At 45.1% G+C, this 13,252-nt stretch overlaps 1 protein-coding gene across 1 annotated transcript in view; it reads right to left on the bottom strand.

Annotated features, from left to right (window-relative positions):
- Nucleotides 1-9,066, bottom strand: part of LOC309550594 (E3 ubiquitin/ISG15 ligase TRIM25-like) — a gene marked incomplete at its 3' end in the record, with an annotated part of 53,744 nt that extends 44,678 nt beyond the window's left edge. Inside the window, exon 1 of the mRNA XM_082250939.1 lies at nucleotides 7,475-9,066. Within this exon, the coding sequence (XP_082107065.1) occupies nucleotides 7,475-8,939 (1,465 nt within the window). The 5' untranslated portion in view covers nucleotides 8,940-9,066. The remainder of the gene's footprint in view (nucleotides 1-7,474) is intronic.
- Between the last annotated feature and the right edge of the window lie 4,186 nt (nucleotides 9,067-13,252).

Here is a 13,252-nt window from a genome sequence, read left to right as displayed (position 1 = left end):
TTCCCATCAATTTTAACCATCTTCCCTGTCCCTGCTGAAGAAAAGCAGGCCCAAACCATGATGCTGCCACCACCATGTTTGACAGTGGGGATGGTGTGATGGTGTGCCATCTGCCCTGATGACCTTTGTCACCAAGACAGAAAGGGATTGGAGGTACCTTCAAAGGAGAAGAATAGAGGGAATTCCTTCCAATGGAAACACCTGACTAGGACAGGACTTCCCCTCCAATTGTAGAGATTTCTCAATTGGAAAGTGGGGTCCCCCAGGGTTCTGTCCTGGGACCAATCCTGTTTAATTTATTCATAAATGATCTAGAGGAGGGGATATCGAGTACAATCTCAGTATTTGCAGATGATACTAAATTAGGCTTGCCAATATCTTCTATGCAGGATGTGGAAATCTTGCAAGCAGACCTGAACAAAATAACGGGGTGGGCAACTACATGGCAGATGAGGTTTAATGTTGAAAAATGTAAAGTAATGCACTTGGGGGCCAGAAACCAGAAAGCAAGCTACTCACTAGGGGGGGAACCTCTGGGTGAGTCTAGGATGGAAAAGGACCTGGGGGTACCGGTAGACAACAGGCTTGGCAGTGGCATGCAATGCCAAGCCGCCGCAAGCAAAGCCAACAGAATACTGGGATGTATAAAAAAGGGGATTCACTCCAGAAATAAAGAGATTATTCTTCCACTCTACAAGACTCTGGTCCGGCCACATCTGGAGTATGCTGTCCAGTTCTGGGCACCGGTCCTCAGGAAGGATGTGCTGGAACTGGAGAAAGTCCAGAGAAGGGCAACAAAAATAATTAGGGGAATGGAGGACATCAGCTATGAGGAAAGACTACAAGCACTGAACCTATTCTCTCTGGAGAAGAGACGATTGAGGGGGGATATGATATCAATGTACAAATACTGTACTGGCGACCCGGGCATAAGGAACAAACTATTCAGAGAGAGGAGATACAATAAGACACGTGGCCACTCACTAAAACTTGAGGAAAGGCGGTTTAACCTTAAAGTGCGTAAGGGGTTCTTCACTGTAAGAGCGGTAAGGATGTGGAATTCTCTTCCACAAGCAGTCGTATCAGCAGGGAGCATTGATAGTTTCAAAAAACTATTAGATGGACACCTTAAAGACCACAACATACAGGGGTATACAATGTACAACATACAGGGGTATACAATGTACAACATACAGGGGTATACAATGTACGGTTAACAGCAAACACACACACACATCATAGGTTGAACTGGATGGACTGATGTCTTTTTTCAACCTCACTAACTATGTAACTATGTAACTATGTAACACTTCCTGTTGTGTGTCTGTGGGACAGAAAATAAAGGGAAATCTCCCAAACAGGACAAAGACAGTATAGTAATAAACAGTAGTTTTTACCCTTCTCTATTTCATCCAAACAAACTAAAGTCTAGGCTTTATGCCGGGTACACACGTTTCTTTTTTTCTCCTTCAGCCTGCTAAGAGGTCACTGTACTAACTATGCAATGTTAGTACAGTTATCCCTCCCGCTGTTCTATTGTGTTATGCCAGACCCTCCCCTCCCCCCCCCCCCCGCCAGAACACACCGATGAGCACTCACGGCCATTGGCTGCAAGTGCTGAACAGACGCTGATCGGGTGCCGGTTTTCAAGCATGCTCAATCGACAGGAGACGGTCATGGGATTGCTTTTTGTCGAACAAGCAGGTGTACATACAGGCCAAAAGTTGGCTGTTTTCTACTGTGCCAGATGATTTTTGCTGATATTTGGCCAGTGTGTACGCGGCTTAACACATAAACTTTAATTCCAGCCACAGTTTTTTTTCCAGTTTTGGATGGAATGGTAAAGAGTTAAAGCAGAACTCTGTGAAAACATTTTTTTTTGCTCACATGCAGTGTGGCTGTTCCTGCACTGCATGGGTTAATTGCTCATTTTGTCTAGGGGCACACCGAAAGGCTATACATACTAGATCCTTTCGATCCTTCGGAAAACAGCACTTCACCACATTCAGTGGTGGAGTCAGGAAGGACATTCCAGATGACAGGGTGGCTCTTCTAGACAACGTACTGTGCATAGGCACAGGCTAATTCATGTTCCTGTTCATGCTCATAGAAATTGTGCACGTGCACAAGAATATCCATGCGCACACATCTGTTGCTCCCACACGCGCATCTGTTGCTCGCATTAGCACCAAACGGGCTATTTAAACTGAGCCTGTGCTATGCTTCAGTGCTGTCCTGTCTACAGCGTTCCTGTGCATACTCTGCATCTGACTACTGTTATCAACCCGGCTTGTTTTGACAACTCCTGAACTCTGCCTGCATTGATCCCGGCTTGTCTCTGACCACGCTTCTGTCTGTTCCCCTTGCTGCTGCTTCACTGAACTGTTAACGACTCGGCATGCATCCGGACATTGCTCCTGCATACGCATCTGCTCCTGATCCGTCTGCCTGTGTGTAACCCTGCGGTCTACTGACAGTCTTCCCCTTCTTGATCCTGAGGGTCAGTCTAGCCCATCTGCTAGCAAGCCTAATAGGCACTCGTGCAACTCTGTACTCCTGCGCTACCTGTCTGCTCTATCAGGGACCACGAGTCATAGGTGTAAGAGAAGTCTTCCTCATCGTGTCAGGCTCTTCCACCAGGGTAGACTGTTCCTGCCGTATATCTCTGCTCTTTTCACCCCTACACCAAAATGAGCATTCAACTCATGCAGTGCGGCACAGCCCCGCTGCACGGGAGAAAAAAAATCCTGGAATTCTTCTTTAAATTGATATTAAAGTCAAATTTAAAAAATAAAAAAATAACAAACATGTTATACTTACAGTACCTGTTCTGTAATGGTTTTGCACAGAGCAGCCCCAATCCTCCTCTTCTCGGGTTCCCCGCTATCGCTCCTGGCCCCCCCCCCTCCTGCTGAGTGCTTCCAGGACAAGCAGCTTGCTATGGAGGCACCCAAGCAGGCACACCTCTGAGCCACGGCTCTGCTTGTCCATTTACACACAGAGCCGCTGCTCGGCTCTGCCCCCTCTCTCTCCTCATTGGCTCACTAGCTGTGATTCACAGCAGCGGGAACCAACGTCTCAGCCAATGAGGAGAAAGAGTCCCCGGGGAGCTGAGGCTCTCACGCACATAGCTGGAGCGGGATGGGGCTCAGGTAAGTATTAGGGGGGGCTAGTGCACAAAGAAGCTTTTTAACCTTCATGCATAGAATGCGTATAAAACCTTCAGCCTTTACAGACAATTTAAGCCGCCCATAGATGGATAGAATTTAAAATAAAAAAAAGTCTTAGGAGACTTTATACAAAAATTCTCAGAACACTTGAATGTCATTCTGAAGATTTCGTTTTTGCTTTTAACATTTGATTTAGCAATAAATGGACTTTACCAAACAAAAAACACATTCACTGATAGACATTTGTCTTAGAACAAAGAGATGACTTAGATGGCGCCTCCATCCAGGACTACACCCAAGAGGATGACACTTAGATCCAGGAGGAATTTTACCTTACATGGACATGACCGATCAGAAGCTACAAGAAATCAGATAACGCTATGCTTATGACACACTTGCCCATGACACTAGCCCCTCGCCTATATAACCCCACGTATCCAGTAGCAATAAAGGAAGTGTCACTTACCTGAACACGTTTCAGTGTGGTTCTTCTCGTGCATGCACCAGATTATATAGGCCAAATCAGAAAGGGGGCAGATACTCACCAGACAATTGGTCTGATCCAAAACAATTGCATAGAAAAGTGTGACATACAGACGGAGTGTCAGAGTATCTGCAAAATGGAGTTTTCCCCCCAACTTGTTTTTTATGGGCTCCACACCATCTGTTGGTCCTCTGTGAGCTCTGATTACTGTGAGCCTTGTTGGTATTACTACTTCCCGGCCTCTGATTCAGTTTTTTGGACCTTCATCTGCCCGACAGCGAAATCACTGCTGACTGAATACTTTCTAAATCTTTTATCTACAGTAACAGTAACTGCTAAAAAACTAACATTGGCCATTCTAAGAAAAACTATATCATTGTTACATTTTGTCTTATATATAAAATGCAAGACATCAGTGACAATAGAAAGCCCTGTCTGTCCCGGAAAAACTGATCTCTGAGTTACATCGCTATTACAACTAATGTCAAAGTCATTGCGGAATGTGGTAAGGAAATAACAACCTCGGATAACAGTGAAGGTTCTGGAAGTTTATTTAGAAGAGAATAGTTACAAAGTTAAAGTAAAGATTAGAAAGTAGAGGGATGAAGGTGTGCGGAGATCCTTAGACATGGCAGGAGGACCAAGCATCTGACCTCTTCATCAAACAGGAGGCTTTTACCCTCTAATACTGGATAATTGTCATGGAGGACCATCCCAAACATCAACATTTTTCATAATAAATCATTAACCTAAGAATTTTCACAAACAGCACATTGATGACATTCATTTCTGTTATCTCTGAACATCTTATCAGCTTGGCCGACCTCCAGTCTTCCAAATACTATATCTCATTGTGGAAGAAGGAGACCAACTGTCTCTATGTTCCACAACAAGACCTTCCAAGGTTCCGGAGATCAACAATTTGTTCTAAAAACATCTTTCTGCAAAGTCATTCTAGCAAGAGAACCTGTTATTATATAAAGATCTTAACATTAGCATATAAGCACTTAATAATGCATTTAATTCTTAATAAATCACATAATAGTTGTTTTTTTTATCAGATGAATATGCCCATAGAGGTAATGCAAAAATTATTCTGTCCCATAAGGATCATTGAGGTGATCTATAGAGGGATCAGAGGGGTTTTAATACAAATTCTAGCAATTATCCAATACATCCCATCATTCTATCTATATCCAATCACTGATCAATATTCCCATATACAGAGCCGAGGATTTCCTCTTCCTGAGACTCTATACCCCCCCATTACCTGTCCTCACTACCCACAACACCGCCAGAACCATCGCAGATTACTAACATCTGTTCATCAATCCCCGCCCAGTCTACATCATAACCAATAGGAACAAGCCTAGCACTGCCCATGATTATAGTGACAACTATTACAGCCAATCAAAGTGAGAGGGAGGAGCAAATTAATTTGTCATGTAAAGAAACCTGTGAAGAGTGAAATTTAGGAATTATTGTAACGGTCACCTGTACTAGATACAGAACAAGGCGGCCATGTTGTTTGATTTGCTTATAGGACACCATGACAGTTTACAAAAGACCCTCATTCACACAGCCCCCTCCCCGAGCTAAATAATTCCTGGAATGCAGAGAGTTTCGACTTCAAACAAGCCGTTATCTGAAAAGATGTCTGGGCGGATATCTGTTCTGATACCCAGGCCGGATGTAAAGCCATAACCGGGCAAAGAAGGATGACGGCTAATGGGTCGTAAAACAGAGCCATTCAAGAGCTCTGTTAATTGAACACATTCACACACAAATTCATAACTTTAAACACAAACAAGATATGTCTCTAGAAAGTGTATAGTTAAATGCAAAATAAAATACTGAACGGAACGAGATCATACATGACCACGTTAGCTCCTAGGGAAGACAAGCTAGCTGTCAGATGCCTTACGGGTCAGAGGTTATTTTGAGATAGCCTGTGTTTGGTATCTATGGATATAAAATTCAATGCTGCACAATAATCTATCAGTTTCAAGAAGGCAACTGGTAGATATTGGAAGATATGAATTATGTTATAAGTCTGTCTATATGGGAGGTTCCTTGGTATTGTCGTAAACCTTAGGGCAGCCCATGGCCACTGTGTTTATTGGTCAGGGGCATCTGTTAACACCCTCTGCGGTCTAAGAGAAAAAAGGAGAGAAGCAGACGGGGGTTGAAGTTCTCATGGTAACATCAAGAAGAAACATCTATCAAGTTTGAGAGCCGATCACAACTGGCTCAGTTATTGAACTCTGAACATTGATAACCCAAGGACATTGAATGCAAGTATTCTTACTTCTCAAGTCTACCTTATTTTTCTAATTGCTGAATTGTGTCTCTATTTCTTTGAAATAACCTTTTTCTGTAAATATTTTTATTTGCACCAATTTTAACCTTTTTATTATTAAACTTTATTTTGAAAAGTGTTAACCTTGAACCTAAGCTCTTAATGAAAACTAACAAAGAACCTGTCTCTTGAAGAGTGCTACTGTATAGAATAAATCCTCTGAACATTCCTGTCTGTGGTGACAGTGCGTGTTACAGATGATTATTCTAAAATCATAATTGGTATTTCTAAAATTACGAGCGTCCTCTGGGCTCATAACGTAGAGGTGGTGGCAGTGAAAGGGTTAATTGCTTAATTAGCGTGGTGACAATTGCTCTCAGCCTGCTGGCATCTAGATTGTGGTCCCGCAAACTATAAAATCTTTGTGCAGGGTGCAGATGAGAGTGGCATTGTTACACAAGTAACGGCAGGGTGTGAGATTGGCTGGTCCTTGGTCACAAGTTAGTGAGAAGGGCAGGGATCTGATACCCGCCACAGTCACAATTATCATTGTAGATATTTATGTATGTATCTGGATAAAAGAGGTTTTTCTAGTTTTTGATGGAGTGGGGGAGGAGTAGAGCCCCTGACAGGTTTTTACTGCTATCTGGGACTACATTAGAAAGATTTTCCCTCACTTCCTGTACTGGTGATATTATTGTACCAGAGAAGAAATTATGGGAAATCTACAACAAAAAGAAGACAGACAGGAATAAAAATCTGACAGAGGTTCTAGCCTTCCCTCTACTAAAGAAAAGGTGTCTGTTGGAGAGTTCCCCTCACTTCCTGTCTGGTAAATCATTGTCAGCAAGACAGTGAGAGGAAATCCTTCTAATGGAGCCCTGGATAGAAGTAAAAGCCAAATAGGGCCTCTAATCCTTCCCCACTTCATCCAAAACTGAAAAAACCCAAGTTTTTGCTATAGATACACTGTAAAGGTGCCGGCTCCAGGGCTATCACCCCAATCCTGGCTACACTACCTCATGTTTCACTGACCCAGAACAAGCATGCAGACAGGGAATCCTGAACAACCTGTCCTCCTGCATTCTTGTTCCTGGTCAGTGGCATACTAGGTAGTGAAGTGAGGTTTTAGGATGCAGATGACGGCCCCGGAGACTGCAGCTTTATAAATAATAATGTCCACTTTTTTTTATTGATTTCACTGATTTCAGATTCTCAGCCCTGTGATGTCACCAGTCTCTGGGTAGATTTCTCACGTCTGATTCCCCCCAGATATCTTTATACGACCTCTCCATACACCTAACCCAACATGGAGGGGTTCAGTGAAGGTGGTGGTGAAGGTGTGGAGGTGTCGGATCGGGTCACACAGATCATAAAAGAAGATCCGCCCGGCCTCATAATCCAGATCTATCCTGACTCTGTTACTGGAGATATTGCCGGGTAATGGAATCTTATTACTGTCATGCCTCACTGAGTACTGATTATTCCGCAACCTCTCCAAACACCAGGACTTCCTATTACATCCAATCACTGACTGACCTACTCTCCTGTCTATACTGGGGTAACACATCCCAACTCTCCACCAATCTGACTCCCCGACATCCACTTCCCAGGAATGTCTCCCTGAGGAGAAACTCTGACTGCTCATCACCTGAGGACCCTGAAATGTTTCTGGTGTTTCGGGACGATTCTGATGTGATGATGAGAAGGATGCAGTTTTCCTGTCATCTGATATATGTAGATGATTACCAGCTGTCCTCACATCCAGTAATATGTCTGTAACCCTTGACAACCCCGATGTTTGCTGTACAGCCCCAATATTTGGTCGGTGTGAGTGTTGTATGGTGTGGATGGGTTGGGGACATCTCTTAGATGGTTCAGCATTGATGTGACCTTTGTCCTTTATAGTAGAATGTGGATAGACATGTGTGCCTTTAAATTTCTGTACATTTACCCCAGACATGATATCAGATAAACCTGTGTGTAAAGTGTGTGAGATCCCCGCCACATCCAGATCCCCTCCATCATGGAGGAGTTTATCATGTCTCTCTCTGTCCTCATCATCTCCATCCTCAGTATCACACAAGTCACCTGTGTCTGATTCCTGTAGGACAGTCAGTGGATCCGTTATGTTACACAGCTCCTCAATGTCACCCATCTTCCTGGACAGCTCCTCCTTCTTTATTTCCAGATCCCGGATAAAATCCAACATGGGGCTGGAGACCTGCTCTGCCTTCATGGAGATCTCCCTCAGAATCCTCATTTCCAGGTCTTCCAGACGTCTCCTGAGGTCTCTGAACAGGGCAGTGACTCTCTCGGTTTCATCATCTGCTTTTCCTTGTACTTTCCTCCTGTGTTCCTGCAGACTCAGGACTCTTTTCTCCGTCTCCTCTCTCTCTATCATCAGTTTCTGCAGAACATTTCTCAGTTTCTTCTTCTTTATCTTAAAGGCCTCATCCAGAGTCTCCACCTGGTGTCCCCGATGTTCTCCATCCAGCCTGCAGGACACACAGATACAGGTGGAGTCCTCTGTGCAGTAATATTCCAGGATCTTCTTATGGATGGAGCATTTCCTGTTCTCCAGGGAAGTGGTGGGGTCACAAAAGACATGTTCTGGTGACTTGCTGTGGACTCTCAGGTGATTGTCACGCAGAGAAGCTTCACATAGCAGACAGGATTTCACAGCAGGTACAGGAGTGTGAATACAGTAAGTACAGAAGACCCCGGACTCCTTCTGATCTCGCTGAGCAGACAGGAAATTCTCCACAATGTTACGCAGTGTAATGTTCCTCTGAAGGACGGGACGTTTCCTAAATGTGTGTCTACATTCAGGACAGGAATACCCTCCAGACCCCTCCTGTGTATCCAACACACGACCAATACAGTCCTGGCAGAAGTTATGTCCACATTTCAGGGTTACAGGATCTGTATAAATGTTCAGACAGACGGAACATTCCAGCTCCTTCCTCAGATCAGCAGACGCCATCACTGAAAGTGGAAGAGAGAAATGAAACTAAAGTCTCTGACACTCATTAACCAGTGTGACCAGTTCTGTACATTCCTACAGGGAGGGGCTGATAATGAAACTCGTAGTCATAGGAATTCTTATACAGAGGAACAGAGATAATACATGGGAGGATTCCTGACAATAATCTTCCTATTTGGGGAAATTAAAGGACATTTAATATTCGGTGGAAACATTGGGGGTTGATTTATTAAAGGCAAATAGACTTTGCACTTGCAGTTGCTTCGGAGCTTAGCAAACGAGGAGAGGATCCACTGACTTCCATCATCCAATCATGTGCAAGCAAAAATGCATTTTTATTTTTTTTTCCTTGCATGTGATTGGGTATTCTTTGTAAAGTGAAGCTTTACCTCATTTATTAAGCTCTGGAGCAACTGCAAATGCACAGTCTATTTGCCTTTAGTAAAACAACCCCATTGTTCCAGGAATATTTAATCCTCCTTTTTATTATTATTTGAACATTTAATAAACATTTACCCAGAGGAAAGAGATTTATCTGAAAAAAAGGTAGATGATCTAAAGATTAGTGGGTGACACAGACATGATTTGGGTCACCACTGACAATTGATCCAGAAAATATGGGCAAGGATGATACATGTGGTTTACTGCCCACTGGGTAATTTACTGATGGTCGGGACTAATGTAGAATTAGGCACACCACTGGCTGGAGTTGTGCTGCTCCATGTCTTCCACTTTGATGACAGTGAGAGCTCTGTCACCTGCATCCTCCTCTTCATGGTCCCAAAGCCTAGGAATGACCCAAGCAAAATGCTGTCATGCTGATTGCAGCTAGTATGCATGGTGGACATGACTCACAGTAAACCAGAGATTTTGGCAGCTTTTCAGAGGCAGGCCAAGAGGTGGCTGACCCTGCACCATATCGTGTCTGTAAGCTGGTGCAGTCTGTTTTCTCCACTATAGGTGGTGCCCAACCTGAATGGTAGCACAACCTGGAGAGGAAGTCAAGGGAAACATGGATTCTTTATGGTTTCCTGGGTCATAGGAGCAGTGTTTTGGTTGGCTATGCTGCATTCATGTGACCCCTGGTTGCCATCTTGGGTCAGCAGTCTCTGCCCCAGGGTTTTGCCCGCATTTTTCAAGGTAGCTAGTGTAGGGAGAGAGACCCCACTTTTTTAGGAAAGTTATTAGTGGTAGGGAAAGGTTCTAGATGGGTAGGGACAGGCTAGTGCCTCTCAATCCTGGAAGGAAGCCTCTCTGCCTAGGACCGGATCTGCCAGGTCACATTCCTCCTTCTGAAACAGATGCTGTTTGTATCTCTCCTCTGCAACACCTGCATTGCACTGAACTGTGAGTGATTCCCAGAGTGGTGCTCTCCCGTTAGGGTGTTTGTAATCCTGGCATTCTTTTCCATATAAGTTTCAAGTTGCTGCAACAGGACTCTGTGTTTTCATTGCTGCTGCACCACCACGTTGCACCTTCCCACATGCCATTCAAGATCTTGTGTGACAATGGCACCAACCTGTTGGCCAACCTATGGCAGGTAGGGTTCACAAACATAACTTGTCTGGGGCATGTCCTCAACATGGTAGCACAGTGGTTCCTAGTTAAGTACCCTGGCTTCCCAGAGGTCCTGCATTAGGCCAGAGGAGCATGCGCCCACTCTGCGTTCAAGACTCTTTGCTTAAGGTGCTTACCACTTTAATGAAGACATTGTGTCAGATAATGTAAGGTTTCCCTACATTTGAAAGCCATAAATGGGTTTCATAAGTCACATACAGTACATGTCTGTGATTTTAGAGGGCTCATATAAAGGCCTTGCAGCTTCTACTGCGTACAGGCCACTGCTCTCCGCAGGGCCAGTCCACAGAGCTCTGAAGTCCTTTTTTCACACATCTGCTAGTTGTAGCATCATTGTGATCTGCAGCCTCTTCCTGCAGCATATCAGTCGTGGTAAACCTGCCAGCCTTTTGGGTACGATATGCATGAGGAAGCACATGAATCTACTCCACAAAGCTCATTGGGAGCAACTTCTCAATAATACCAGTTGGCAGCAAAAGATCTGCAGTTCTCCTTCATATTTGTTGCATTTTACCTCTCCCCTTCCACAAGATTCTCCAGATACATCTGCTGCAAAATCTGTGGCTGCAAACAATAGGATGAGAAGTCTTACAAGGGGTTTGAGAGGCTTACCTTACACCACATATAGCAAGCAGGAGGGTCAGCGAGGGGCCACGATTAGTAGGCTCAAGAGTAGGGTTAATCCTTGCCATAAGCCCTTAACACTTACCTCACCATTTCTAGCAGTATCTTGACCAGGCAGGTGTCTCTTCTGCAGCTTCTGGAGTGGAAGGAATAAATGTCCACTAATTTCCCGGATGCCCAGTGTCTCAACGCCAGCTTGGGAAAATTACTGGCTTTGCAGCTGCTCCAGTTCCAGCTCATGGGGTGGGAATCATTCTTTGAGTTTATAGCCTATGCTTCACCACAGTGACAGGCACCATGCCACTATTATTTAGTCAAAAAGGCCATCCTTGCCTTTCAAGAGCACATGGAAAGAATTGTCAATTTGTTGCTAGATCACTTAGTCAGAATGTAAGGTCTGGTTCACACCAGTAGAAGGAGACTGGTACGGGTGTATGCATAATGCTGCCCAAACCTCTGTGCATAGGGTGAATGCTGGATTGGCACGTAGGCTCATGTGCATTAGCGTGCGTAGATGCAAAAATGTGCATGCTTGGCACTGGTATTAGCAGCTACAGAGGGAAGTTTCTGCTTGTCCTTGTTTACCTGAGACCTGACCTACTAATTCTGCCTCATATAACCTGGCTTGCCTCCCAACCTGCCTCTGGACTTTTTCCTATTTGCTGTAGCCTTGGTCTGCCTTCTGGACGCTGCTTACCGCCTTCTGCTGTCTTTATCCGGCTGTTGCTGACCTTGGCTTGTTTCCTGGAGTCTGGCTTTGCCTCCTAATTTGGTACCATGCTGCCTATTTGGTTTTATATCCATATTCTGCCTCTGCTGATCTGGTACCATATTGTTCCTGTGCCTGGTTCCTGCTCTGTGATCCTCAGCTCCCTGATCTACACATCTTGCTGCAATAAAGATCCAGTATGGCCTGTGACTCCAGCACTGTGCCCTCCCACTTTGTCACCACCTTGAGGAGTGTAGGGTTGGAGGTGCAAGAGGAGCCCCCTAATCTACTCAGTCTTCACCAGTTACATGATACAGAGGCAGCGTCCACCTGACCACTGACACATGGTCCAGCAGGCATGGTCAGAGATGATTGTGGGTAGATGCAGTGTGGTGCAGCGGCAGTAATGACACAGAATCCAGTTGCAGACAACTCACAAACAACCCAGCGGGAGAGCGCTGCACTGGGCAGCACTCACAGTTCTGCAATGCAGAGGGTAAAGATGCACCGACAACGGCTGTCTCAGAGGGAGGAATTTAGCCTGGTCAGTCCAGTCCCCATCGGGAGGCTTTCCCAAGAAGTATGGCGTGTCCCTACTCATCTGGAACCTCTCCCTGCCGCTAATCCCTTTCCCTACTCTATATGTTTCGCATTTGTGAGCCAAAACCTAGTGGCAGGGACTTGAAAAGACTCTGGTGACCCAAGATGGCTGCCAGGGGACATCTGCATGCAGCGTGGCCAAACAGAACGCTGCCTCAGAGGACAAGAAAATCATAGAGAAACCAGGTTTCTTCTGACTTTCTCTCTAGCCGCAGTACTGCTCCGATCTAGCGCCACCTACAGTGAAGAAAGCAGACTGCACCTACATATCCTTTATGCACACTGGATCAATCTGGTGGAGGCTTGGAAGGATTCAGGATGGGACATACCAATGGAGCTGGGGGTGCCAAATGTCTTGTCCTGGAGAGAAGTTCAGCTCGAGGGCTTGTTGCCCTCCGGGATGTACTTGCTGTTCAAGAGACCTCAAATGACCTGGATGCTGAAAGTTGACTGAGGAGCTGTCACCTGAGGATCTAGTCTGAGGTCACTGGTAAAGGTATCTGGAAGACATTGGAAGGAGGCAACCATTATCTGAGGACATTTGTGAGTACAGACGGGTGTGAGAGATCCTAGGGACTGTGGGCTGCTGCCACCCCTCTGGTGCTAGAGTCAGCGATGTGTGTAAAGGGGATACCGGCTGGTGTTCTGAAGAGCTCAGTCCATCTAGTTCCATGTGAAGGGACTCTGCTCAAGTTGCTTAAAGAAGGAAGTTTTGTGCCTTTATCTGCTACTACAAACCCAGGTCCACTGTCTGCCCTTACAAGGACTTTGCTTACAGTTCTACAGAAGTAAGTTACGTGTG

This window comes from Pelophylax lessonae (assembly GCF_965119305.1).
Source record: "Pelophylax lessonae genome assembly, chromosome: 1".
Taxonomy (NCBI): domain Eukaryota; kingdom Metazoa; phylum Chordata; class Amphibia; order Anura; family Ranidae; genus Pelophylax; species Pelophylax lessonae.
Note: the sequence above shows the minus strand (reverse complement) of the source record. Positions and strands in the feature narration are given on the sequence as shown.